Source organism: Scyliorhinus torazame, chromosome 10 (assembly GCF_047496885.1).
Source record: "Scyliorhinus torazame isolate Kashiwa2021f chromosome 10, sScyTor2.1, whole genome shotgun sequence".
Lineage (NCBI taxonomy): Eukaryota > Metazoa > Chordata > Chondrichthyes > Carcharhiniformes > Scyliorhinidae > Scyliorhinus > Scyliorhinus torazame.
The window spans coordinates 61,378,316-61,405,659 of NC_092716.1; the positions used below are offsets into that span (position 1 = coordinate 61,378,316).

General features: G+C 44.3%; 1 protein-coding gene across 1 annotated transcript in view; it reads right to left on the reverse strand.

Annotated features, from left to right (window-relative positions):
• Nucleotides 1-27,344, reverse strand: part of itfg1 (integrin alpha FG-GAP repeat containing 1) — a 425,532-nt gene that overhangs the window by 94,822 nt on the left and 303,366 nt on the right. Inside the window, exon 13 of the mRNA XM_072518195.1 lies at nucleotides 7,760-7,803. Coding sequence (XP_072374296.1) covers nucleotides 7,760-7,803 — 44 coding nt within the window. The remainder of the gene's footprint in view (nucleotides 1-7,759; nucleotides 7,804-27,344) is intronic.

Here is a 27,344-nt window from a genome sequence, read left to right on the forward strand (position 1 = left end):
TTACTGCTGACTTTTTGGGTGAAGTCGAGACCTTTATTTTGTTTTTAATGCTACGCCAGCATTTGTGGCCCATCTCTAATTTCTCTTGAGAAGGTGGTGGTGAGCTGAAGTTCCCGTAACAGCCTCCCCGAACAGGCGCCGGAATGTGGCGACTCGGGGCTTTTCACAGTGATTTCATTGAAGCCAACTTGTGACAAAAAGCGATTATTATTCTATTTATGATTCAAACCAGTGGAAAGTTTTCCCCGGATTCTCATTGACTCCAGTTTTGTTGGGGCTCCTTGATGCCATACTCGAATAAATCTAACTTGATGTCAAGAGCAGTCAATCTCACCTCTGGAGTTCAGCTCTTTATTTGAACCAAGGCTGTAATGAGGTCAGGAGCTGACTGACATTGGCAGAACCCAAACTCTGCATCAGCGAGCAGGTTATTGCTAAGTAATTGCACTTAATATAGTACTGTTGATGACCCCTTCCATCACTTTACTGGTGATTGAGAATAGACTTGTAGGGTGGTAATTGCAAGTTAGATTTGTCCTGCTTTTTGTGAACAGGATATATCGGGGAAATTGTCCGCTTTGCTGGTGTTACGACTCCCTGGGTGAATGCATGGTCAATTCTAGCCCACAGGCCCCGGAGTGCCAACACAAGTGAATCAACTAATAATTTGTATAAAAATCCCCGAATTCTTTGGCCCTTGGCTGCCTAATAATTTACAGTCACCAGGTTTGTAAGTTGAAACACAATTACTGTTTATTTATAACACAAGTAAATATGAAATATGCAGTAATTACAACTGAATAATGGCAAGCTAACCTACTACCCGCCTTAACTTTCCCACTCTACCTCCACACACACACACGTGAAAAGGGGTAAAGGTACTAACGTAAGAGGTAGAAAGGATAAGAGTCCTTGCTTTCAATGTTCAATTCCTTGCAGCAGGCTTTCCTCCCAGCAAGCTTGTTAATCAAAGACACCGGTGTACAGTTGATGATAGTCAACTTTCATTCAGAACTCGCAGGCAGTAGGATTACTTCTGGAGCCACTTTCGCATTTATTAAACTGCAGCCTTCATCTTGAAGAATCACCTTCAAGACTACTTCTCTCTTAAGACTTTTTGTCTCACACCAAACCCAGCTTCCAGCCCATGTTTTGATCTCAATCCTTTACAGGTTTGATAAAATTACATTCAAAGAGAGGAGTTCTTACACATGATTTTGAGAGAGATTTCATCATATCAGAGAGAAAAAAAAATCAGAGATGATTCTTCCAGCTTCTGAACCGATAGCGAAACAAAAGACAACCCAGCCTTGTGACACTGAGAAGGGTAGCACAGTGGGTAGCACTGTTGCTTCACAGCACCAGGGTCCCAGGTTCGATTCCTGGCTTGGACCAGTGTGTGGAGTCTGCACGCTCTCCCTGTGTTTGCGCGGGTTTCCTCCGGGTGCGCCAGTTTCCTCCCACAAGTCCCAAAAGACGTGCTGTTAGGTGAATTGGACATTCTGAATTCTCCCTCTGTGAACCCGAACAGGCGCCGGAATGTGATGACTAGGGGATTTTCACAGCAACTTCATTGCAGTGTTAATGTAAGCCTACTTGTGACAATAAAGATTATTATTATTAAATATTCCAAAGAAATCAAAACCAATCATCACAAAGTACCAACACAGCCCAGCATTTTGAGCCAGTCCAATCAGTCAAACTGAGTCATCACATATCTTTCCTGCTTGAATTAAAGGCAAAGGCTACATCTCTCCTGCTTGAATTAAAGGTAAAGGCCGCGAGCATGCTGCGTTGCCTTAAAGATACAGGTTTAAAATCACAGGTCCATTACTCATCCATGGATCAAAAGTGTAATCGCAAAATTAAAGAAAGGGGAAATAAATAAATGAATAAACAGGGAACAAACAGGAGGGACCCTGGCACCAGGTTGATACCAGCATTGTAGTTGTACTGGAACAGCTTAGCTAGGAACGCAGCAAGTTCTGGAGCACAAGTCTTCTGTACTATTGCCAGAATATTGTCAGGGCCTTTAGCCTTTCCAGTATCCAGTGCCTATCACGTGAGGTGAATCGAATTGGCTGAAGACTAGCATCTATGATTTTTGGGACCTCTGGAGGAGACCGAGATGGATCATCCAATCGGCACTTCTGGCTGAAGATTATTGCGAATGCTTCAGCCTGGTCTTTTGCACAGATGTGCAGGACTCCTCCATCGTAGAGGATGGGAATATTTGTGGAGCCTAATCCTCTAGTGTTGTTGAATTGTCCACTGTGCTTCCTCCAAGGGCAGTTTAATTGTCCACCACCATTCACGGCTAGTTGTGGCAGGACTGCAGAGCTTGGATCTGCTCTGTTGGTTGTAGGATTTCTTACCCTGTCTATCACTTGCTTCTTATATTGTTTGGCATGCAAGTTGTCCTGTGTTGTAACTTCACCAGGTTTACATCTTATTTGTCGGTATGGCTGCTGCTGCCTCTCCTGTACTCTTCATTGAACCAGGGTTGGTGGTAATGGTTGAGTGGGGGATATGCCGGTCCATTAGGTTACAGATAGTGGCCAAGTACAATTCTGCTGCTGCTGATGGCCCATGGATCAGCAGTGCCTCATGGATGCCCAGTCGAGTTTATAGATCTGTTCTGAATCTATTCCATTTAGCACAGTGGTAGTGCCACACAACATGATGGATGGTATCCTCAATGTGAAGACGGGACTTTGCCGTGGTCACTCCTACCGATACTGTCATGGACAGATGCATCTGCGGCAGGCAGGTTGGCGAGGATGAGGTCTAGTATGTTTTTCCCTCTTGTTGGTTCCCTTACTTCCTATCAAAGTCTAGAAGTTATCTCCTTTAGGACTCGGCCAGCTCGGTCAGTAGTGGTGCTACCGAGCCACTCTTGGTGATGGACATTGAAGTCTCTGACCCAGAGTACATTCTGCGCCCTTGGCATCCTCAGTGTTTCCGAAGAGAACTCCCTCCCACCTGTGCTGCCATCTTTGCTGGGGCTGTTCTGTCGTTGGGACTGTCAGTATCGGACAGGACATACCCAGGGATGGTGATAGTAGTGCCTAGGATGTTATCTGTAAGGTATGATTGGTGAATACGATTACATTAGGCTGTTGCCCGAGTAGTTGAGAGACAGCTCTCCCAATTTTGGCACAAGCCCTCAGATGTTAGCAAGGAGGACTTTCCAGGCTACGTTTGTCGCTGTTGTTTCCAGTGCCTAGGTCGTTGAGGGGTGGTTCGTCTGGTTCTTATCTTTTTTATTGACTTTGTAGAGGTCTTTGTGCAACTGAGTGGATTGTTAGGCCATTTCAGAGGGCATTTAAGAAACAACCAATTTGCTGTGGATCTGGAGTAGACCAGACCAGGGAATGATGGCAGATTTCCTTACCTAAAGGACATTAGCAAACTAGCTGGGTTTTTTACGACAATCGATTCATAGGTCATTAACTTTTAATTCCAGATATTTATTGGGTTCAATTTACACCACCTGCCATGGTGGGATTCAAACCTGGCTGCCTAGAGTATTACCCTGGGTCTCTGGATCACCAGTCCAGTGACAATACCACTACGCTACCGCCTCACCCACACTCCGTTATTTTCTTGGGGGCTTGGGGAGTTTGTCACCCACACTTGGAAATTTTTTCAGCAATGGAAAACTAAACTTGCTGGCCAGGTTTAGCACAGGGCTAAAGAGCTGGCTTTTAAAGCAGACCAAGGCAGGTGAGCAGCACGGTTCAATTCCCGTACCAGCCTCCCCGAACAGGCGCCGGAATGTGGCGACTAGAGGCTTTTCACAGTAACTTCATTTGAAGCCGTCTTGTGACAATAAGCGATTTTCATTTCATTTTCATTTCAGACCGGCTCCTCAGAGATTAGGGAAACATTTTGAAAGGGTGCCCCAATCTCGAAGTGAGCTTGAGGGTTCCCACACCCAAGGACAGCGCAAGCCCCTGCAGACATGGGAGTTTCCATCTGAATCCGGTCGGAGTGAGGATAGAGTGACTGCTGGGTAAGTAGTAAAGATTTAAATTTGTTGCGCAGGCCCATAACAGCTGATTGCTGTTCTCGTGTGGGGCGCAGTGGTTGCTGGCTAAGTGTTTTATTTTTACCTGTATTTAAGTTGGGCAGTTTCTAAGTTTAAACTAAGTTTGAGTTTAAGAGCCGCGGGGTTATGCCGGAACTATACATGTCCCTGGTGAGATCACATTTGGAGTATTGTGTGCAGTTCTGGTCACCTCATTATAAGAAGGATGTGGAAGCATTGGAAAGGGTGCAAAGGAGATTTACCAGGATGCTGCCTGGTTTGCAGGATAGGTCTCATGAGGAAAGGTTGAGGGAGCTAGGGCTTTTCTCTTTGGAGCGGAGGAGGATGAGAGGCAACTTCATAGAAGTTTATAAGATAATGAGGGGGATAGATAGAATGGACGTTCAGAGACTATTTCCTCGGGTGGATGTAGCTGTTACAAGGGGGCATAACTATAAGATTCAGGGTGGGAGATATAGGAGGGATGTCGGAGAGAGGTTGGTTCTTTACTCAGAGAGTGGTTTGGGTGTGGAATGGACTGCCTGCTGTGATAGTGGAGTCGGACACTTCAGGAACTTTCAAGCGGTGATTGGATAGGCACATGGAGCACACCAGACTGACAGGGAGTGGGATAGCTTGATCTTGGTTTCGGACAATGCTTGGCACAACATCGAGGGCCAAAGGGCTTGTTCTGTGCTGTACTGTTCTATGGGGTCGCTGAAGGCCCACCCGCCTTTAGGGCTCCTCTCTTTCACCCCCACGCTTCATAACCTCCTTTCACCTCCTCAATTTATGGACAGGGTCCCCTCTTGGACTTGGACAATGCTCCTGACACTCTGGCAGTGTCAATCGGGCATCCTGGCAGTATCAGGTTGGTATTGCCAGGGTGCCTGTGCCAGGACATGGCCCGGCCCTGTTCCCATCCCCCAAGGATCTCCAATGGCCTCAGAGGCTCCCAGCGTGGCCATGCCACCTGGTCTCCACTTGTGCAGACAAGGACTAATCTGCGCCCGGGTGAGGCCTTGCCGGTGTGGCCAGTGCCTTCCGGGAGCAGGCAGACTGCAGCCTCAAACAAGCCATGCATATTTAAGTGAGCCTAATAGATCATTTTCTAAGTTATTGCTAAGTTTGAGCATTGCTAAAAGGATCATCTCAACGTTTTCTTCCTATCTTTAAAAGAAGGAAAATGCAAATATTTGAATGAGGCTCAACAGTCGGCAAAACTCATACTCCAGCAGGCATAGTTTTTCAATGATCATCCCTCTGTATTTAAAATTTTATTTATGAGGGACAGAGTTGCAGGTGACAGCATCAACTGAGAAAGGGTACATTATGCACTGACGCTGTGTAAAGCTTTGCTGCTCGACTTTTTGTTTTCAAGATTGAAACTGAGTTTTAGTTGCAGAAGCTCTAGGTTTCTGGAAGTAAAAATAGAGGTTTAACTCGAGCGTGAGCAATTCCAGTGCTGCTCTACTCACAATCTGATTGAACACAGACAGCCTCTCCATAGCTTTTAAATTTTCATAAAGGTAGTTTCAGAAATCCCCTGGCCTCGAATGCTTTGAAAGTTTGGATTGAGTCCAGGAGAAAAAGGATGGGTTTTCTTAGCAGGCTACCAAATAGGATTACCATATTCCTCCATCATTAATTCGGTTTATGTTTTGTAAAACACTGAACTTGCCAAGGGTGGTAAGTAACGACAATTTTAAAAAAAAGTCATTTTCACCACTTGCTTATCCCAGTGTAATTCAGATTTATTACTATGCTAAATAACTCATACCCACAATATAATACAGATAGCCATGATGTGGAGATGCCGGCATTGGACTGGGGTGGGCACAGTAAGAAGTCTTCTAACACCAGGTTAACATCCAACGGGTTTGTTTCGAATCACTAGCTTCGGAGCGCTACGCTCTGAAAGCTAGTGATTCGAAAAAAACCTGTTGGACTTAAACCTGATGCTGCAAGACTACTTACAGTAATACAGATAGGTGAGTAACATCATTGCTCATCTTTTCCAAGACAACAAATCCAAAATAAAAGATGCATATTTTCTAAGCAAAATACATAGTTTGGTTTATAGTTTTGTAAACATCTGGAGTTATTTTGACTCCAATGTTCGGATTACGATAGAAATTTGATTGTAGTTCTTTCTCTTATCCAGGCCAACAAAAATGACTATGATTTGTGCAAACAGTTGCCAAAAATACAATATACAATGTGTAATTAATTATTGGAATCTGGCTAACCTTAGCGTACAAAGCTTTAATAACTTATAATACTAAAAGTTTTACATAACACGCTCGATGCGTCCACATTGGATTTACTTGCAATGTCTATGCTACTATTACAGAAAGAAGTCTTACAACACCAGGTTAAAGTCCAACAGGTTTGTTTTGAATCACTAGCTTTCGGAACACTGCTTCTTCCTCAGGTGAATGAAGAGGTGAGTTCCAGAACTTCATTCACCTGAGGAAGGAGCAATACTCCGAAAGCTAGTGATTCAAAACAAACCTGTTGGACTTTAACCTGGTGTTGTAAGACTTGTTACGGTGCTCACCCCAGTCCGATGCTGGCATCTCCACATTATGCTACTATTGTCAACCATTGGACGTTAAGGCAGCACGGTGGCGCAGTGCAATCTCACAGCGCTGTGGTCCCAGGTTCGATCCCAGCTCTGGGTCACTGTCCGTGTGGAGTTTGCACATTCTCCCCATGTTTGCGTGGGTTTCGTCCCCACACCCAAAAGATGTGCAGGTTAGGTGGATTGAACACGCTAAATTGCCCCTTAATTGGAAAAAATGAATTGGGTACTCTAAATTGAAAAAAAAAACCATTGGACGTTCCCCAACAGATGATTACTAGCTTACATTATATTGTAATCAACAGAAGAACATTTAATAATTTGACTTTTGAATATGTCATGTGAGAGTACCTTGAAGAAATGGGTGTTTAAGAAATGTACCTTGAAGAAATGGGTGTTTATCAGTGATGTCAGATTGTGGGTGGAGCTGGGCTGTCTGTCAGCTTTTTACTTTTGTTTTAGGCTGTTTGCTGCAGGGTGTGTTTTAGTTTAGCTTTCAGAGCTAGATCGCTGCAGTCACAGCCAGAAGGGGTATTAGTTTCTCTCTCTATAATCTAAAGAATGTAAATCGATCCTTTGGTGATTCAAAACTACTAACTGCTCTCAGGAGTGACTTTAACCTGATGTGCTTCTGTTAAAGTTCTTTTTTAAGTCTTATGGAGTTAAAAGGACAACTTAAGGATTACTTAGTGTTATATTTAGGGTTATATTTGAATTGATGGTTGCTAAGTTGTTCACTGTATGTTTTAAAAAGGTTAACTTGAGTTCATAGAACAAACATTGTTTTGCTTTAAAAAAATACTTTTCCATTTCTGCTGTACCACACCTGTAGTGGGCCGTGTGCGCCCCATACCACAATCTATTAAAAGTTGTGGGTCAGGTGAACTCCATGATACACTTTGGGGTTCTCTAAACCCTGGCTCATAACAAATGTTTTTAATATAACATTTGTATTGCAATTTCATAATAGATTGCACAGGGAAATGTTTTTTTTTCCAGAGCCACCTTGTTGGAATGTAAACTGCTTAATTGTGCTGCATGTCAAATGTTTTTCAGAATTTAGTATTACTTTTCACCATCTTCAAATGTTTTACAACAAAAATGGAAGTTACAGTGCCGAGTAAAGATAACAAATCATTACTTACAGTGACCTTGTCTGGACAATCATTGGAACACAATCCACTGAGAACTAGGGAAGGAAATGAAACAATTATTATTAAACCTTGCTTTCATCATGAATAATTAATAAATAATTTGAAGAAATAAATCTGGACTACATATGGGTAGTTGGGAACAAATGTAGTCTTCAGATAAAGTGCAGGGCAGAGGATAATCTGCATGCAGAATTGAATTCTTAATCTAATTTCAGAATATTTAGAGCAATAGGGGAAGCAGTTAGCTGGAAAGCAGGCCCAGGAGTCAGGAGCTGCAAAAATCATGTTGCATTGCACCAGTGGAAACATGAGAATATGATTACATGATGATAAATTCTGTTGTAGTTTCCATTATAAATGTGGACACAACATTTTAAAGTGGAAATAGCTGATAAAAAGTATGAAAAATATGGGGCTGGATTCTCCGTTTTTGGGACTATGTCTCCACTCCGTCGTGAAAACTGTGGTCATTTACAGCAGGAAAACTGGCGTCAAAAGGCCACAGATTCACCGTCTTGCAGGGGGCTAGCAGGTAACAGCCGTGGAGCTCGCAGCTCCAGCTGCCGATACGGCCCTCCGCACTTCTGGGTCAGAGGCCGCACATGCGCAAGGTGGCGGCCTCCAGCGGCCGCGCTGTGCTCCATGGCGGACTCAGCCCACAGACCTGGACCACCGAAATAGTGCCCTGCATTGGCCGCTCACCCGCCCTGGACTGCCCGCACACATAGCCCCCTGTCCCGAATGAGGTCACTGCCCTCCGATCGGCCCTCCACCGACTGTGGCGGCCCGGGATGGAGTCCGCAGCCACCGCGCAAGGTTCCCGAATGGCAGAACCAGATTAGAACCACGCCGTCAAGAATTCAGCCGGTCAGGGACGGAGAATAGTGGGGCGGGCCTCAGGCAAGGGCCTGAGGCGGTGGATACTCGGTGCAGCGTACTCCCAGAGCGCACCACTTTTCGGGGGGGGGGGTGCGGAACCATTGCCGGTCCCGATTTCCTGTGGGAAAACGGATTCTCCGCCCTGCCGCCAAACGCGATTTCGGCGTCGGGGTGCGGTGAATCCAGCTCATGTTTTTTGTAGTCAGGAGGTGGCTACTAATGTAACATTTAATTTTCAGAACCTTTACTATGCTTCTGTATTGAAACAGCAAAACGTTTCGAAAATATCAAGTTCTATCTTCAATCTTCAAGATCAGTTCCACAGCAAATTAATGAAAATTGCTAATGATTGCCCAAAGGAATCTATTATAGACTATTAGTTCTGATGAGATTCAAAATCTGCAAAAACAGCTTTTGAGGTTGTTATCTAGCATGCCAAATTTTATACCGCTTTTAACTTCTGAGAATCGAAAATGAGTTTCCCCTTGTCTCGTACAAGCAGATTGGACTTCAAAAGCAATTTGTTTTTTACATACACAATGCTCATCATCCTGGCATCAACTCTGATTCTTCCCACTTACTACCGATACCATTATTACAGAAATACCTGGCAGATTTAAAACATACATGCTATCATATATATTCATCTTGAATAGAGTCTTAAGTCTTGAGAACATAACCTGCTAGGCAAAATGTTTTGAATCATAAAGCTCGATTGCAGATTAGTAACCAATTAGAAAGAAAATGACATTTGTGGAATACTATGTTTACTCTTTGCAGATATATATTGAGACTTTTTAATGTGTTCAATAAGTTAATTCGCTATTCTAATTTTGTTCAAGATAGCAGGAAGATGTGCCAACGAAATTATATTGAACAACACTCAAGAAAATCACTAACACTCTTATCGATCTCAATCAGCAATCTTTCAAGACAATTTGATTTCATGCAGATGTTGGAGATCACAAAGTACATGAGCAAAATAGCTACAGTGTTACAACCATTTTGCAGAATAGATTGCGACACTACACAATTACTTGAAGCTCTAGAACATGATAATTTTATGGTATTTTCCAAAGAACATTTCCAGAGCAACAAAATATACATTTTTTGAAAATCTAGCAAGCTATGCTTCTGAATAACAACTATCTTTTTATTTTTTGGCCATCACTCACTAATGAGAATGATTGTCCTCCAAAGAAACTCCATGCTACTGGTCATGGGTTCTTGCATGGCTATTGAGCCCAATCTTGCATCTTCGACCGCACACTTGGCAGGTGTTTCCGGGAGGTGGGATCGGTTCTTGCACTCTGGATCGCTGGTATTCCTTTCTCAGGCTCCATTTCTGGGTCTCATCTTGGCATTGGGTGTCCTCATAGAATTGTGACCCTTTAATCAGGAGGTTCCTCCAAATAGGTCCCTTCTGTGCAGGGGTCTCCCAGGCATTGACATTGATGATGCATTTCTTGAGATAAGCCTTCAGGATGTTTTTGAAGCACTTCCTTTGTCCTCTTGTTTGAGCTGGGCAAAAGTGATTTGCTTTGGAAGTCGGGACTCTGACATCTGAAGCGCATAGCTGGCCCAGCGGAGGTGGTTTCAGATGATAATGGCCTCAATGTTGGTTCTCTTGGCTCCATCAAGGACACTGATGTCAGGTGAGTACGCCTGTCCTCCCAGCTGATGACTGAATCTGTCTCCGAGGGCATTGACGGTATCTCACCATCTTCAGGGCCTCGAGGTGATGTCTGTACACTGTTCACGTTTCTGAGCCACATAGAACATAGAACATAACAGCACAGGCCCTTCGGCCCTTGATGTTGCGCCGACCTGTGAAACCACTCTAAAGCCCATCTACACTATTCCCTTATCATCCATATGTTTATCCAATGACCATTTAAATGCCCTTAATGTTAGTGTAGCCACCTGAGTTGGCCACTTCCCGACTTAAAATGGAGAACTTGTATGCCTCAATTAAGTCACCTCTTAACCTTCTTCTCTCGAACGAAAACAGCCTCAAGTCCCTCAGCCTTTCCTCATAAGATCTTCCCTCCTTACCAGGCAATATTCTAGTAAATCTCCTCTGCACCCATCCAATGCTTCCACATCCTTCCTATAATGCGGTGACCAGAATTGCACGCAATACTCCAAATGCGGCCGCACCAGAGTGTTGTACAGCTGCAACATGACCTCATGGCTCCGAAACACAATCCCTCTACCAATAAAAGCTAACACACCGTACGCCTTAACAACCCTCTCAACCTGGGTGGCAACTTTCAGGGATCTATGTACATGGACACCGAGATCTCTCTGCTCATCCTCACTACCAAGAATCTTACCATTAGCCCAGTACTCTGTCTTCCTGTTATTCCTTCCAAAACGAATCACCTCACACTTTTCTGCATTAAACTCCATTTGCCACCTCTCAGCCCAGCTCTGCAGCTTATCTATGTCCCTCTGTAACTTGTAACATCCTTCCGCACTGTCCACAACTCCACCGACTTTAGTGCCATCTGCAAATTTACTCACCCATCCTTCTATGCCCTCCTCCAGGTCATTTATAAAAATGACAAACAGCAGTGGCCCCAAAACAGATCCTTGTGGTACACCATTAGTAACTGGACTCCAGTCTGAACATTTCCCATCAACCGCCACCCTTTGTCTTCTTCCAGCTATGTCTGATCCAAACTACTAAATCACCCTGAATTCCATGCCTCCGTATTTTCTGCAATAGCCTACCGTGGGGAACCTTATCAAACGCTTTACTGAAATCCATATACACCACATCAACTGCTTTACCCTCGTCCACCTGTTTGGTCACCTTCTCAAATAACTCAATAAGGTTTGTGAGGCACGACCTACCCATCATAAAACCTTGTTGACTATCTCTAATCAAATTATTCCTTTCCAGATGATTATATATCCTACTTCTTATAAACCTTTCCAAGACTTTGCCCAAAACAGAAGTAAGGCTCACTGGTCTATAGTTACCGGGGTTGTCTCTACTCCCCTTCTTGAACAAGGGGACAACATTTGCTATCCTCCAGTCTTCTGGCACTATTCTTGTAGACAATGATGACATAAAGATCAAAGCCAAAGGCTCAGCAATCTCCTCCTTAGCTTCCCAGAGAATTCTAGGATAAATCCCATCCGGCCAAGGGGACTTATCTATTTTCACACTTTCCAGAATTGCTAACAACTCTTCTTTATGAACCTCAAACCCTTCTAGTCTAGTAGCCTGTATCTCAGTATTCTCCTCGACAACATTGTCTTTTTCCTGTGTGAATACTGACGAAAAATATTCATTTAGCACCTCTCCTATCTCCTCGGACTCCATGCACAGCTTCCCACTACTGCATTTGACGGGCCCTACTCTTGCCCGAGTCATTCTTTTATTCCTGATATATCTATAGAAAGCTTTAGGGTTATCCTTGATCCTACCTGCCAAAGACTTCTCATGTTCCCTCCTGGATCTTCTTAGCTCTCTCTTTAGGTCCTTCCTAGCTAACTTGTAACTCTCGTGCGCCCTAACTGAACCTTCACATCTCATCTTCACATAAGCCTCCTTCTTCCTCTTGACAAGTGATTCAACTACTTTAGTAAACCACGGTTCCCTCGCTCGACCACTTCCTCCCTGCCTGACAGGTAGATACTTATCAAGGACACGCAATAGCTGTTCCTTGAACAAGCTCCACATTTATGGGCAGCACGGTAGCATTGTGGATAGCACAAATGCTTCACAGCTCCAGGGTCCCAGGTTCGATTCCGGCTTGGTTCACTGTCTGTGCGGAGTCTGCACATCCTCCCAGTGTGTGCGTGGGTTTCCTCCGGGTGCTCCGGTTTCCTCCCACAGTCCAAAGATGTGCGGGTTAGGTGGATTGGCCATGCTAAATTGCCCATATGTGTCCAAAATTGCCCTTAGTGTTGGGTGGGGTTACTGGGTTATGGGGATAGGGTGGGGGTGTGGACCTTGGGTGGGGTGCTCTTTCCAAGAGCCGGTGCAGACTCGATGGGCCGAATGGCCACCTTCTGCACTGTAAAAAAAAAATTCTATGATTTCAATTGTGCCCATCCCCTGCAGTTTCCCTCCCCATCCGATGCATCCTAAGTCTTGCCTCATCGCATCATAATGGCCTTCGCCCAGGTATAACTTTTGCCCTGTGGGATATACCTATCCCTTTCCATCGCTAAAGTAAACGTAATCAAATTGTGGTCACTATCACCAAAGTGCTCACCTACCTCCAAATCCAACACCTGTCCTGGTTCATTACCCAGTACCAAATCCAATATGGCCTCGCCTCTCGTTGGCCTATCTACATACTGTGTCAGGAAACCCTCCTGCACACATTAGACAAAAACGGACCCATCTAAAGTACTCGAACTATAGCGTTTCCAGTCAATATTTGGAAAGTTAAAGTCCCCCATAACAACTACACTGTTACTTTCGCTCCTATCCAGAATAATCCTTGCCTCTACATCTCTGGAACTTTTCTGAGGCCTATAGAAGAATTATGAATACGACTGCCTTGTACAAGAGGATCTTGATGTCAGCACGGATGTCGTGGTCATCAAAGACTCTCGTCCCTGGGCGACCGAAGGAGTCGCTCGTGGATTGTATATAGATTTGATCTTCACATTGATGTCAGCCTTTGAGGTGGCTCCCCAGGTATGGGAATTGGGAAGGTTTCTCCATTAATTTTGATCGAGTGTGAGACCAAATCTTGCCCTGGGGTGGGTGGGAAAGGACTTGAGTCTTCTTGAGGTTCAGACTGAGGCCCATTCTTTGGTTTGCTTCCACAAAGGCATCAAACATGACTGGAAAATTCTCTTCTGACAGAGTGGAGATGGCAATGTCACCCGCAGACTGAAGCACCACGAGTGATGTCAGTGTTATTTTCTTCTTGAATTTCAACCGGTCGAGTTTGAAAAATGTCCTGTCCATCCTGTAGACTATGCACACTACACTGGGAAGCTTGCTCTTCACAATGTGAAGGATGGTGGCGATGAAGATGAAGAAAAGGCTGGGGTGATGACACATTCCTGTTTGACTTCAGTCTTAACCTCGAAGTTTCTATCTTATTTCCGTCGGTGAGGACTGTTGCCGACATCTTGTTGTCGTGGAGGAGTCAGAGGATGTTGATGAATTTCTCTTGACTTTGACAGGGTCTTCCATAGCATTTCCTGATTGACTGAGACAAAAGCCTTTATCAAATTGATGAAGGTCATGTAGAATAGTTGATGTTGCTCCTGGCATTTCTGTCGAAGTTGCCGAGCAACAAAATTCATGTTCGTTGCTCCACAGTTTGCTTGAAAGCAACACTGGATTTATTTATTTAAATTTTTTATTTATTTTTTTAAATTTTTTTTTTAAAGAGGTACCCAATTAATTTTTTCCAATTAAGAGGCAATTTAGTGTGACCAATCCACCTACCCTGCACATCTTTGGGTTATGGGGACGAAACCCACGCAAACACGGGGAGAATGTGCAAACTCCACACAGACAGTGACCCAGAGCCGGGATCGAACCTGGGACCTCGGCGCCGTGAGGCAACAGGGCTAATCCACTGGATTTTTCCGAAGGATTTCTTCAGAGACTGGGAGAAGGCAGTTAGCAAGGATTCGGGCAATGATCTTCCCAGCGATGGAGAGTAAGGAGATTGCACAGTAGTTCCCATAGTCCACTTTGTCTCCTTTCGTAAAGATGGTGGCGATGACGGCATCCCTGATGTTGTCAGGAATTTCTTCTCTGTCCCAGATATTCATCAACAGCTGATGGAGATGCTCAGTGATCTCTTCTCCTCCTTGTTTGAAAATCTCTGCTGGAATCCAGTCCACTCCTGCGGATTTTCCATTATTCAAGTGTTTAATGGCAGCTTCGACTTTGTCCACGCTTGATGGGAGTCCAAGATCACCATTGATAGGGAGTTGGGGGATTTCCTCAAACACGTCCTCATCTGTGTTTGTATCATGATTTAGGAGTTCTTTGACATGTTCTCTCCATCGAAAGCTGATGTTTTCTCTGTCTCTCAAGAGGATTCCGTCCTTACTCCCCACCAGTTTGAAGACAAAGGTGCCTTCGTGACACTGAAGAAGCCCGAGCATCATGCTGGTCAGTGGGAGTTGCAGCTTCTTCGCTTTCTCAGTCCACCATTGGTTCTGGATTTCCCTAGTTCTTCCTTGCATCTCCACCTTGGCTAATTAATGAGCTATCCTCTTTGCCTTGCTGGTCATGTTGTTTTGCCAGGCGTGGAGAGCTTTCATCTTCTTGTCTATGAGGTCTTTGATGGTGTGGTCGCTCTCATCAAACCAGTCTTGGTGTTTCCCGGTCTTGTAGCTGATGATTTCTTCACAGCTTGAAATAATGGCATCTTCAGCTTTTTCTAGTTTTCCTCCACTCCATTAGAAAGGACACTTTGGAGAAGACATTTGATCAGTTTTCTGAGCTGTTTCTTCATCTTCTGCTGCTTCTGGTGGAGTTTGATGGACACGGAGGAGTGGTTGAGCCGGTGATCTGTCCAGCAGTCATCGGCTATGGTCATCGCTTTGGTGATGAGGGCATCCTTTTAGTGTCAGGATCGGACGATGACAAAGTCGATCATGTGCCAGTGCTTTGATCATGGATGTCTCCAGGAAGTCTTACAAAGAACAAAGAAAGGTACAGCACAGGAACAGGCCCTTCGGCCCTCCAAGCCTGCACCGACTATGGTGCCCGTCTAAACTAAAATCTTCTACACTTCCGGGGTCCGTATCCCTCTATTCCCATCCTATTCATGTATTTGTCAAGATGCCCCTTAAACGTCACTATCGTCCCTGCTTCCACCACCTCCTCCGGCAGCGGGTTCCAAGCACCCACGACCCTCTGTGTAAAAAACTTGCCTCGTACATCTCCTCTAAACATTACCCGTGGCACCTTAAACCTATGCCTCCTAGTAATTGACCCCTCTACCCTGGGAAAAAGTCTCTGACTTCCACTCTGTCTATGCCCCTCATAATTTTGTTGACCTCTATCAGGTCGCCCTTCAACCTCCTTCGTTCCAGTGAGAACAAACAAAGTTTATTCAACCTCTCCTCATAGCTAATGCCCTCCATACCAGGCAACATCCTGGTAAATCTCTTCTGCACCCTCTCTAAAGCCTCCACATCCTTCTGGTAGTGTGGCAACCAGAATTGAACACTATACTCCAAGTGTGGCCTAACTAAGGTTCAATACAGCTGCAACATGACTTGCCAATTCTTATACTCAATGCCCCGGCCAATGAAGGCAAGCATGCCGTATGCCTTCTTGACTACCTTCTCCACCTGTGTTGCCCCTTTCAGTGACCTGTGGACCTGTACACCAAGATTTCTCTGACTGTCAATACTTTTGAGGGTGCTACCATTCACTGTATATTCCCTACATGTATTAGACCATCCAAAATGCATGATCTCACATTTATCCGGATTAAACTCCATCTGCCATCTCGCCGCCCAAGTCTTCAAACAATCTAAATCCTGCTGTATCCTCTGACAGTCCTCATCACTATCCGCAATTCCACCAACCTTTGTGTCGTCCGCAAACTTACTAATCAGACCAGTTACATTTTCCTCCAAATCATTTATATATACTACGAACAACAAACGTCCCAGCACTAATCCCTGCGGAACACCACTAGTCACAGCCCTCCAATCAGAAAAGCACCCTTGAACTTGTCTTTTTGGCAGAACAGTGTGTTAGTGATGACAAACTGGTGTTCCATGCATTTGGCGAACATGAGAACCCCATCGAGTTGCAATTCTCAACTCCTTCCTTTCCGCGGGTTCCTTTCTGGGCATTTGGCGAGCAGGAGACCCCCATCAGAGTTGCAATTCCCAATTCCTTCCTTTCCGCACATTCCTTTCCAGATTTGGGAGTCCTTTCCAACCCTGGAGTTGAAATCCCCAAGGAGGATGATCTTATCTTCCTTAGGAATAACAAACTATAACTAAATATAAAATGTCACATAGCCATGGTTACAGGCAAGAGATCAACCTAGCCAGTTTATGTTCCTGCTCGATAGTAATTAAGAACATTCAGTTCAATAAATTCAATAATAAATGTTGTTTGATATACTTAAGTATTAATGAAATAATCAAAAATGTATTTCCTATTAACTTCAAATGGACCAAATGGTAATTTATGTTAATTTTTATTGAATCATAGAATCTCCACAGTGCTGAAGGAGGCAATTTGGCCGATCAAGTCTTCACTGACTCTCCAAAAGAGTACTTTACCCAAGTCCAATCCGTCACCTTAGCCCCGTAACCTAACCATCACATCTTTGGACATTAAAGGGCGATTTATTATGGCCTAACCTCTGCATCTCAGGAATGCACAGCAATGGGAAGTCAAATATTTAGGGACATCTCATTGCACGTACTGCCAAGAAAACATGCTTCATATCAAATAAGACTTTAAATTCACCAGCTGAAAACTGAAATGAACTTTTTAAAACAGACTAAAATGTGACTAGAGCTCGCAGGCAAAAATGGTTAAACAATTTGTATAATTGTACCTTCCAGATTCCGAAACATGAAGATGGAGACCCCACACCTGAAAAAAGACAATGGCCTCAGGGGAATATGAGCAGACCACATATCCTGTTCCCATTAGCAAAGGTCAAAAGAATCATCAGGGTGGAAACAAACCATTAAACTTTTTCATTTGGATAATGAGTCCTTGGCTGAGAGGGGGATTCCCAGACAGGAACAGGTGTGTATGCACAAACTTTGCAAGTGTGCGTACATGAAAGTCAAGGGTGGGATTTTCACCTGATGAAGGAGCTGTGCTCCGAAAGCTAGTGATTCCAAATAAACCTGTTGGATTTTAACCTGGAGCTGTAAGACTTCGGACTGTGCCCACCCCAGTCCAACACCAGCATCTCCACATCTTAAATAATGAAAACCTAGGAACTGTGGATGTCGAAAGAAATTTGGGGATCCATGCACAACAATCACAGAAATTTAGCAGTCAGATACAAAAAAAATCACTAAGACGAATGGAATGTTTGTCTTTATTACAAGTGGGCTAGAATATATAGGGAAGGAAATATGCTGCTCTTACACTGTTCTCTGGAATGGCCTAGCAAACCACGTGTGCTGTATCAAGTTGCAGTGAAAAACAGTCAGAATAAAACTGAATGGACCACCAGCTATTGATCTAGGCACCAGATGAGATAAAAGCACATTCTGCCCACTATGCTCACACCAAGTTAAATGGTTCAGATTCAGAACAGATCTCGTAGTTCAAATCTTAATATCCACTTTGGTCATCATCATCATCAGCAGCAGAATTGGATACCAACACAATCTGTCACCTCATGGCCTGGCATATCCCTCACTACCGTTACCATCAAACCACGGGACAAATCGCTTGTTCAATAAGTTTTGTAGAAAAGCACAATATGATCGGCACTTGGCCTATCTAAAAATGAGTTGTCAATCTGACAAAGGTACAGGCTCAAGGCTATGCATGCTAAACAGTTGAAGCAGCATGCAATAGACAGAGATATGTGATTCCACAACCAACAGAGCAGATCAAAGCTTCCTACTCTTGCCACATTCAGTTGTGAATGATGGTGGACAATGAAGCAACAGGAGGAGGAGGCATGAACGTTTCCATCCTCAATGATGGTGCAATTCACCATGAATGCAAAAAGTAAGGAATGAGGCTTTTGTGACTATTTTCAGTCAGAAGTGATCTTCCTGAAATCTCCAGTATCACAGAAGTTGGTCTTCAACCAATTTGGTTCACTCCACGTGATATCAAGAAGTTGCTGAACACAGGAAAGATTATGAGCCTCGGCAACATCCCAGCTGTCGTGTTGAAGACTTGTGTACCAGAAACAGCTGCACCTCCAATCAAGTTGTACCAATACAGCCATAACACTAGCATCTACCTGACAAAGTGGAACATTTCTCACGTGACTGCTTAGAGACAGTGGACTGGTCCATATTTAAGAACTCAGCGACCAACTTAAATGAGTATGCCACCACCATAACAGACTTCATCAGCAAATGTGTGGACGACTGTGTGCCAAAGAAAGCAGTACATACGTTCCCCAACCGGAAACCATGGCTCAATCGAGAGATTGACTCCCTACTGAAGGACAGGTCTGAGGCGTTCAAGTCAGTCGACCCTGACCTCTACAAAAACTCTAGGTATGAACTCTGCAAAGCCATACGAGATGCCAAGAGAGAATATCAAACCAAGCTAGAATCACAGACAGACTCTCGGCGGTTGTGGCGAGGACTAAACAACATAACGGACTACAAAGCAAAGCCGAGCAGTATCTCCGGCAGCAGCGCACCCCTCCCCGATGAACTCAATGTATTTTGTGCTTGGTTCGAGCAGGAAACCAACAATCCGCTGTTGAATGTCCCCAGCAGCCCATAATTCACCCATACCCACAATCACAGCTTCGGAAGTCAGGTCAGCCTTCCTGAAAGTGAATCCTCGGAGGGCGACGGGCCCAGATGGGATCCCTAGTCGTGCACTCAGAGCCTGCGCGGACCAGCTGGCAGAGGTGTTCGTGGACATCTTTAACCTGTCCCTACTCCACTCCGAGGTCCCCACCTGCTTCAAGAAGACCACCATCATACCGGTGCCAAAGAAGAACCAGGCAACATGCCTCAATGACTACTGTCCAGTGGCCCTGACTTCAGTCGTAATGAAGTGCTTTGAGAGGTTGATCATGAAGTGCATCACCTCCATACTCCCAGAACGCCTTGATCCACTGAAATTCACATTCCGCCACAACCGGTCCACATCAGATACCATTTCCCTGGCCCTACACCCATCCCTAGAGCATCTCGAAAACAAGGACTCCTACGTTAGACTCCTATTTATTGACTACAGCTCTGCCTTCAACACCATAATCCCAGCCAAGCTCATATCAAAGCTCCAAAACCCAGGACTTTGCTCCCCACTCTGCAACTGGATCCTCGATTTTCTGACCAACAAACCACAATCAGTAAGAATGAACAACAACACCTCCTCCACAATAGTCCTCAACACCGGCACCCAGCAAGGCTGCGTACTTAGCCCCCTACTCTACTCCCTGTACACACATGACTGCGTGGCAAAATTTGGTTCCAACTCCATCTACAAGTTTGCTGACGACACGATCATAGTGGTCCGGATCTCGAAGAAGGACGAGTCAAAATACAGGAGGGAGATAGAGAACCTAGAGGAGTGGTGCAGCGACAACAATCTCTCCCTCAATGCCAGCAAAACTAAAGAGCTGGTCATTGACTTCAGGAAGCAAATTACTGTACACACCCCTGTCAGCATCAAGGTGGAGATGGTTAGCAGTTTCAAATTCCTAGAGGTGCACACCTCCAAAAATCTGTCCTGGTCCACCCACATCGACGCTACCACCAAGAAAGCACAACAACGCCTATACTTCCTTAGGAAACTAAGAAAATTCAGCATGTCCACATTAACTCTTACCATCTTTTACAGTGGCACCATAGAAAGCATTCTATCTGGCTGCATCACAGCCTGGTATGGCAACTGCTCGGCCCAGGACCGCAAGAAACTTCAGAGAGTCGTGAACACCGCCCAGTCCATCACACGAACCTGCCTCCCATCCATTGACTCCATCTACACCTCCCACTGCCTGGGGAAAGCGGGCAGCATAATCAAAGACCCCTCCCACCCGGCTTACTCACTCTTCCAACGGGCAGGAGATACAGAAGTCTGAGAACACGCACGAACAGACTCAAAAACAGCTTCTTCCCCGCTGTTACCAGACTCCTAAATGATCCTCTCAGGGACTGTCCTCATTAACACTACACCTCTGTATGCTTCATCCGATGCCGGTGCTTATGTAGTTACATTGTATACCTTGTGTTGCCCTAGTATGCATTTTCCTTTATTCCCTTTTCTTTCCATGTACTGAATGATCTGTTGAGCTACTCACAGAAATATACTTTTCACTGTACCTCGGTACACGTGACAATACACAAACCCAATCCAATCCAATATGTCTTATCCAGCAAAGGCAAGGCACATCTAATCTGACCAAATCAATTTACTCTTAGTCTGCAGAAAAGTTATGGAAAGGGTTGTCAACGGTACTATTAAGAAGCACTTATAGATAGAATTACATTACGTAGAATGTACAGTACAAAAACAGGTCATTCAACCCAACCAGTCCATAGTGGTGTTTATGTTCCACTCAAGCTTCCTCCTATCCTCGTCCAAATCTATCAATGTAACTATCTATTTGCTCCACCCTCATATGCTTGTCTAGCTTTCCCATAAATGTATCTGTACTATTCACATAAACCAGCCCCACTGGTAATATAGAAAATAGGAGCGGGAGGAGAGCATTTGGCCCTCCGAGCCTGCTCTGCCATTCATTATGGCTGATCATCCAACTCAATAACATAGTTCCGCTTTCCCCCGTATCCTATAATCCTCTTAGCCCCAAGTGCATCTAACTGCATCTTGAAAACATAATGCTTTGGCCTCAACTACTTCCCGTGGTAACGAATTCCACAGACTGACCACGCTCTGGGTGAAGAAATTTCTCCTCATCTCTGACCTAAATCGTCTATCCTTATACTCAGACTGTGACCCCTGGTTCTGGACAAAACTAACCATTGGGACCATCCTTCCTGCATCTACCCTGACTAGTCCAGCTAGAATTTTATAGGTTTCTATGAGATCTCCCCTCATTCTTCTGAACTCCAGCGAATACAATCCTTTTTTAAAATAAATTTAGAGTACCCAATTATTTTTCCCAATTAAGGGGCAATTTAGTGTGACCAATCCACTTAACCTGCACATCTTTGGGTTGTGGGAGTCAAACCCACACAGACATGGAGAGAATGTGCAAACTCCCCATGGATAGTGACCTGGGGTCGGGATTGAACCCAGGTCCTCAGTGCCGTAGGCAGCAGTGCTAACCACTGCACCATCGTGCTGCCCCACGAATACAATACTAACCGATTCAATCTCTCCTCATACGTCAGCTCCACCATCCCAAGAATCAGTCTGGTACTCCCTCTGGAGCAAGAACATCCTTCCTCAGATAAAGAGACCAAAATTGCACACAATATTCCAGGTGTGGCCTCATGAAGGCCCTGTATAATTGCAGGAAGACAACCCTGCTCCTGCACTCAAATCCTGTTCCGATGAAGGTCAACGTAACATTTACTTTCTTTACCACCTACTGTACCTGCATGCTTACTTTCAGTGATTGGTGTACGAGGACACCTAGGTCTCGTTGTACATTCCCCTCTCCTAATTTATGGTCATTCAGATAATAGTCTGCCTTCTCGTTTTTGCTGCTAAAGTGGATAACCTTGCATTTTTCCAAACTATACTGCATCTGCCATTCATTTGCCCACTCACTCAACTTGTCCAAATTTACATCCATAGAATTTACGGTGCAGAAGGCCCATCGAGTCTGCACCGGCTCTTGGAAAGAGCACCCTATCCAAGGTCAACACCTCCACTCTATCCCCATACCCAGTAACCTCACCCAACTCCACCCAACACTAAGGGCAATTTTGGACACTGAGGGCAATTTATCATGGCCAATCCACCTAACCTGTACATCTTTGGACTGTGGGAGGAAACCGGAGCACCCGGAGAAAACCCACGCACACACGGGGAGGATGTGCAGACTCCGCACATAGTCCCAAGCCGGAATCGAACCTGGGACCCTGGAGCTGTGAAGCAATTATGCTATCCACAATGCTACACTGAAGGATCTCTGCATCCCCCTCACAGTTCACCCTCCCACCCTATTTAGTGACATCTGAAAATGTGCAGATATTATATTTTGTTCGCTCATCTAAATCATTAATATATATTGTGACTAGCTTGGGCCCTAGCACCGATCCCTGCATACAATGCTTTGGCCTCAACTACTTCCCGTGGTACCCCACTAGTCAGTGCCTGCAAATTTGAAAAAGAACCATTAATTCCTACTCTTTGTTTTCTGTCTGTCAACCAGTTTTCTAACCATCTCAATACACTACCACTAATCCCATGCGCTTTAATTTTGCACACAAATCCCTTCTGCGGGACTTTGTCAAAAGCCTTCTGAGAGTCCAAATATACCACATCCACTGGCTTCCCTTGTCAGCTCTACTAATTATATCCTTGAAAATGTCCGTAGATTTGTCAAGCATGATTTCCTCTTCATAAACCCATGCTGACTCTGTCTGATCCTGCCACTATTTTCTAAGTGCTCTGCCACAAAATCTTTGATAATGGATTCTAGAACTTTCCCCACTGCCAGGGGCAGCACGGTGGCATAGTGGTTAGCACAGTTGCTTCACAGCTCCAGGGACCCAGGTTCGATTCCTGGCTTGGGCTACCGTCTGTGCGGAGTCTGCACGTTCTCCGTGTCTGCGTGGGTTTCCACCGGGTCCTCCGGTTTCTTCCCACAGTCCAAAGATGTGCAGGTTAGGTGGATTGGCCATGATAAATTGCCCTTAGTGTCCAAAAAAGATGAGTTGAGGTTACTGGGTTACAGGGATAGGGTGGAGGCATGGACTTAAGTAGTATGCTCTTTCGAAGAGCCGGTGCAGACTCGATGGGCCGAATGGCCTCCTTCTGCACTGAAAATTCTATGATTCTATACCATCACCAGGCTTACTGGTCTATAATTCCCTGTTTTCTCTCTACTTCCCTTTTTAAATTGTGAGTTACATTAGCTACCCTCCAATCTGCAGGAACTGTTCCAGAATCTATAGAATCCTTCAAGATGACCACCAAAGCATTCACTATTTGTAGACCCACTTCCTTAAATACTCTGGGATGTAGATCATCAGGCCCTGGGGATTTATTGGCCTTCAATCCCATCAATTTCCCCAACACCATTTCTCTACTAATATTGATCTCCTTCAGTTCCTGCCTCACACTAGACCTTGTGTTCCCCAACATTTCTGGTATCTGATTTGTGTCCTCATTTTTGAAGACAGAACCTTTTGAAGACCGAACCAAAGTATGCATTCAGTTGCTCAGCCATTTTTCTGACCCCTATTTCTGAATGTAAGGGACCTACATTTGTCTTCACCAATCTTTTTCTCTTCACGTACCTATGGAAACTTTGTCAGTTTTTATGTTCCCTTTAAGTTTACTCTCGTGCTCAATTTTCCCTTTCTTAATCAATCCCTTGGTCCTTCTTTGCTGAATTCTAACCACAATCCTCAAACTTGTTGTTTTTCTTGGCCAATTTGTATGCTTCATCCTTGGATCGAATACGATCTCAAACTTCCCTTGTAAGCCATGGTTTGGCCACCTTTCTTATTATACTTTTGTGTCAAACAGGAATAAACAATTGTTACAGTTCCCCATGCACTCATTGATGTTTGGCATTGCCAATAAACTGTCATCCACATTCTCACACTCTGGAGATAAATTAGTTCCTACTGAATTCTCTCTTGGATTTCTTGGTGACTATCTTATAATGATCTTCCCCACTGGAGGAAACATTCTCACTGTGTCCACGCTATCAAAACTCTCCATAACTTTAAAAACCTCTATTAGGTCTTCGTTTTCCCAAGAGAAAAGAGACAATCCTTTACTGATATGTGGACCCATGTGATAGTAATCGACTATTTCCTGAAAGATCTGATAGGTAAAAAAGCTATTTTAATGTAAATATTAAGACCCAGTTTTAATACCAATTTTAAAATGAGGATTTCAGCACTCATAACCTCAGGTCATGACAAAAGCCTGACACATGCATAAACTAATTGGAAATAAAAACAACATTTTCACTAAGCAAGATGAAAAAGCTATTGTTCTGATGAACATATTTTCAAAGTCAGCTTGACATTAAGAAATAAGTTGCACCAGCAATCAGATCAAGGCCAAGTAATCACCATAGCAATATGAAGGCACCATTGTCCAGAATGTGGATAAAAGCAAAGTCAGCAGAAAACCAGTAGAAACCGGTCTTGATAATAGCACAGAATCGCAATCCATAACATACACAAATATTCAAACATGAATCATTCAGAACATTAAGGATGGACAGTTAACCATCGAATCAAATGTATTTGATTCTAACCCAAACCAATTAGGACGACATAGAGGTGTAGATAGATGGCTCAAGACTGATAAGATTTCCTTTAAACATGATGGTCTGTACGGCCATCTTTATTCTGGGATCATCCTATTCTTTGATCTAACTATTCGCTATCTCTATTTTTCATATTTTCACTTTTCTACTCTAACTCTTGAAGTAAATGCAAGCTGTTTTGCCGTAAGCAAGAAACCATTTCTGGATTATTTTGAAAGTTAAATTGTGTACAAGTTACTTCTCTTGAAGTCCTTTTGCTAGCCGGACTTTATTGAGAATAGATTTAAGTTTCTCTCACTTGTAATCAAATAGAGGCAATAAAGATTCTTGTTTGCATCCGAGAAGTTTAACTCAAATCTCTACTGAGTTTTAGTGTGCAAGACCTCACTAATTCCGCATGGTAGATCTCTTCACCATGTATTGATGGTATCAATCTTCCCTGCACCTATGTCTCCATCCTTTTTATATTATGCTGACCAGGACAACATGCACCTTTAGTCTGGTCTAACTCGGGTTTAAAACAGGTTTACTTTTCAAATAAAGCGGAATATATTTTTCCTGCACCTGCTGAAACCCATTTTAAATGTTTCCCATTCCTATCCCACATTGCTTTTTTAAGGCCTTGCTAACCTGTGGCTCAACTTTTAATGTTTGATGTAGTTGTATTCAGAGATCCCTTTCTTCCTCACCTAGACTTGCATCTTCCAAGTAATAAGTGACCTCCCTACTCTTCCTTTCAAAATGTATCTCATACTGAACTTAATTTGCTGAAACTATTTGTCCAATCTGCAGTTTATTAATCGCTTATAATTTGTTGTTGTACTCCTCAGTATTAACTATCCACCCAATCTGATGTCATTTGCAAATTTAAAAATTGTGTTATTGGGTTCCAAAGTTCAAACAGTTAATGTAAATTATGAACAGCAGGTGTCCTAGAACCAACCCTTGCCACGGTTTGTCAATCTGAATACTACCCTTTATTCCCAGTCTCTACTTTCTGTCATGAAGCCAGCTAACAATCCATTCTGTCACTTGTCCCCCACCTCCACATTATCAGGTCTTATTCATTAGTCTATTATGGAACAGGTTATCAAAGGATTTTGAACACCCAGATACATTTCAACCTCTTGCCTGCTCGCTCTGTTACCTTCTCAAAGAATTTGGTCAGGTTGATCAAGCAATATTTTCCATTTTGAAGTCCATGCTGACCATGCATTATTATATATTTTTATTTTGAGTTGTTCATCTATTCTCTCCTTCAGCAGGGATTCCATTATTTTTCCTACCATTGATGTTAAGCTGACAAGTCTATAATTCCCTGGACATGTCCTTCACGTCTTCTTAAATACAAGAATTGCATTAGCTATCTACCGGTGGTGACATGTAGGTGAAGGTTGCACGTTGGGTGGCTCCCGCTAGAGCTTTTGATTATTGGAACTTTCCCCCCAGTTTTTGGGGAAACCTTATATGAACTGTCTCCAGTAAGGTTGTGGGAATTAGAGTATGTCGAAAGCTCAATGGAAGAATATGTTTGAAATGGTGGAGGAGGCGGAAGCGGTCATGAGGGCCGAAGAATTGGGATTGAATTGAGTTGGGACTTTGTTTTCTTAAGTTGTGGTTGGGAGGGGACAGTTTGCCGATGTTGGGGTAATGTGTTGGGGTTTTTCATGTTTGGCTGCTTAAAAGAGCTGGGTGTGGGTGGGGGTTTCAGTTGGTTTTTGTACAAGGCATGTAGGCGGAGGGGCTTTGGTGGGGGCCACCTCGCTAGCAAACTTATGTTGACTAGTGAATGGGAATGAAGTGGGGGGAAGGGTCTGCAACCTGCTGAACCTGTGTGGACAGGTTTCGATGGGCCTAGGAGGTGTGAAAGGAGGGGGGGAAATGGGGAGTATGGAGAGAGGAGTGGTTTCGAGAGGAAGTGGTCGGGGGGGGGGGGGGGTCTCTGGGATGTGGGAGGTAGCTGGTTGACAGTGGGTGGGGGCAAGGACTAGTCCCGCTTGTGGTTAGGGGCTGGGGTTCATGGTCATGACTGATAGGAGGGGGAAGGGGAGTGACAGACCTCCAGTCTGAATGGTAATGAGGAACAAGCGGGGAATGGGTGGACCGATGAAGCAAGCGTGAGTTTTCTTGCATTTGAAGAGCTTGAGAGCTGTTGTGTGCTGTTTCAAGAGACTCATTCTAGGGTAAAGGACCAGGTTAGGCTTCGGAAGGGTTGGGTGAGTCAGGTGTTCCACTCAGGATTTGATAACAGGGCCTGGGGGTAGCGGTGCTCGTGGGTAAGAGAGTTAGGCTTCAGATGGAGAAGGTGGTGGCAGATCAGGGGGGCAGGTACGTTATAGTGATGGGTGCTTTGGAGGGGAGGTTGGGGTGCTTTGGAGGGGAGGTTGGTGGTGTTGATTTGCATGTATGCCCTGAATTAGAATGATCTAGGGTTTATGAAGAGGATGCTGTCATAACAAGTCTAGACACGCATCGGTTAATTTTAGGTGGAGACTTATACACTGTTGTATCTGAAGGTGGATCAGTTTAGGCCATGCTCATTGACCCCTTCGGAGGGGGCGCCAACGTTTTGGCAGCGTTTATGAAGGAGATGGGAGTGGCGGACCCGTGTCGGTTCTTACATACTAGGGGTGGAG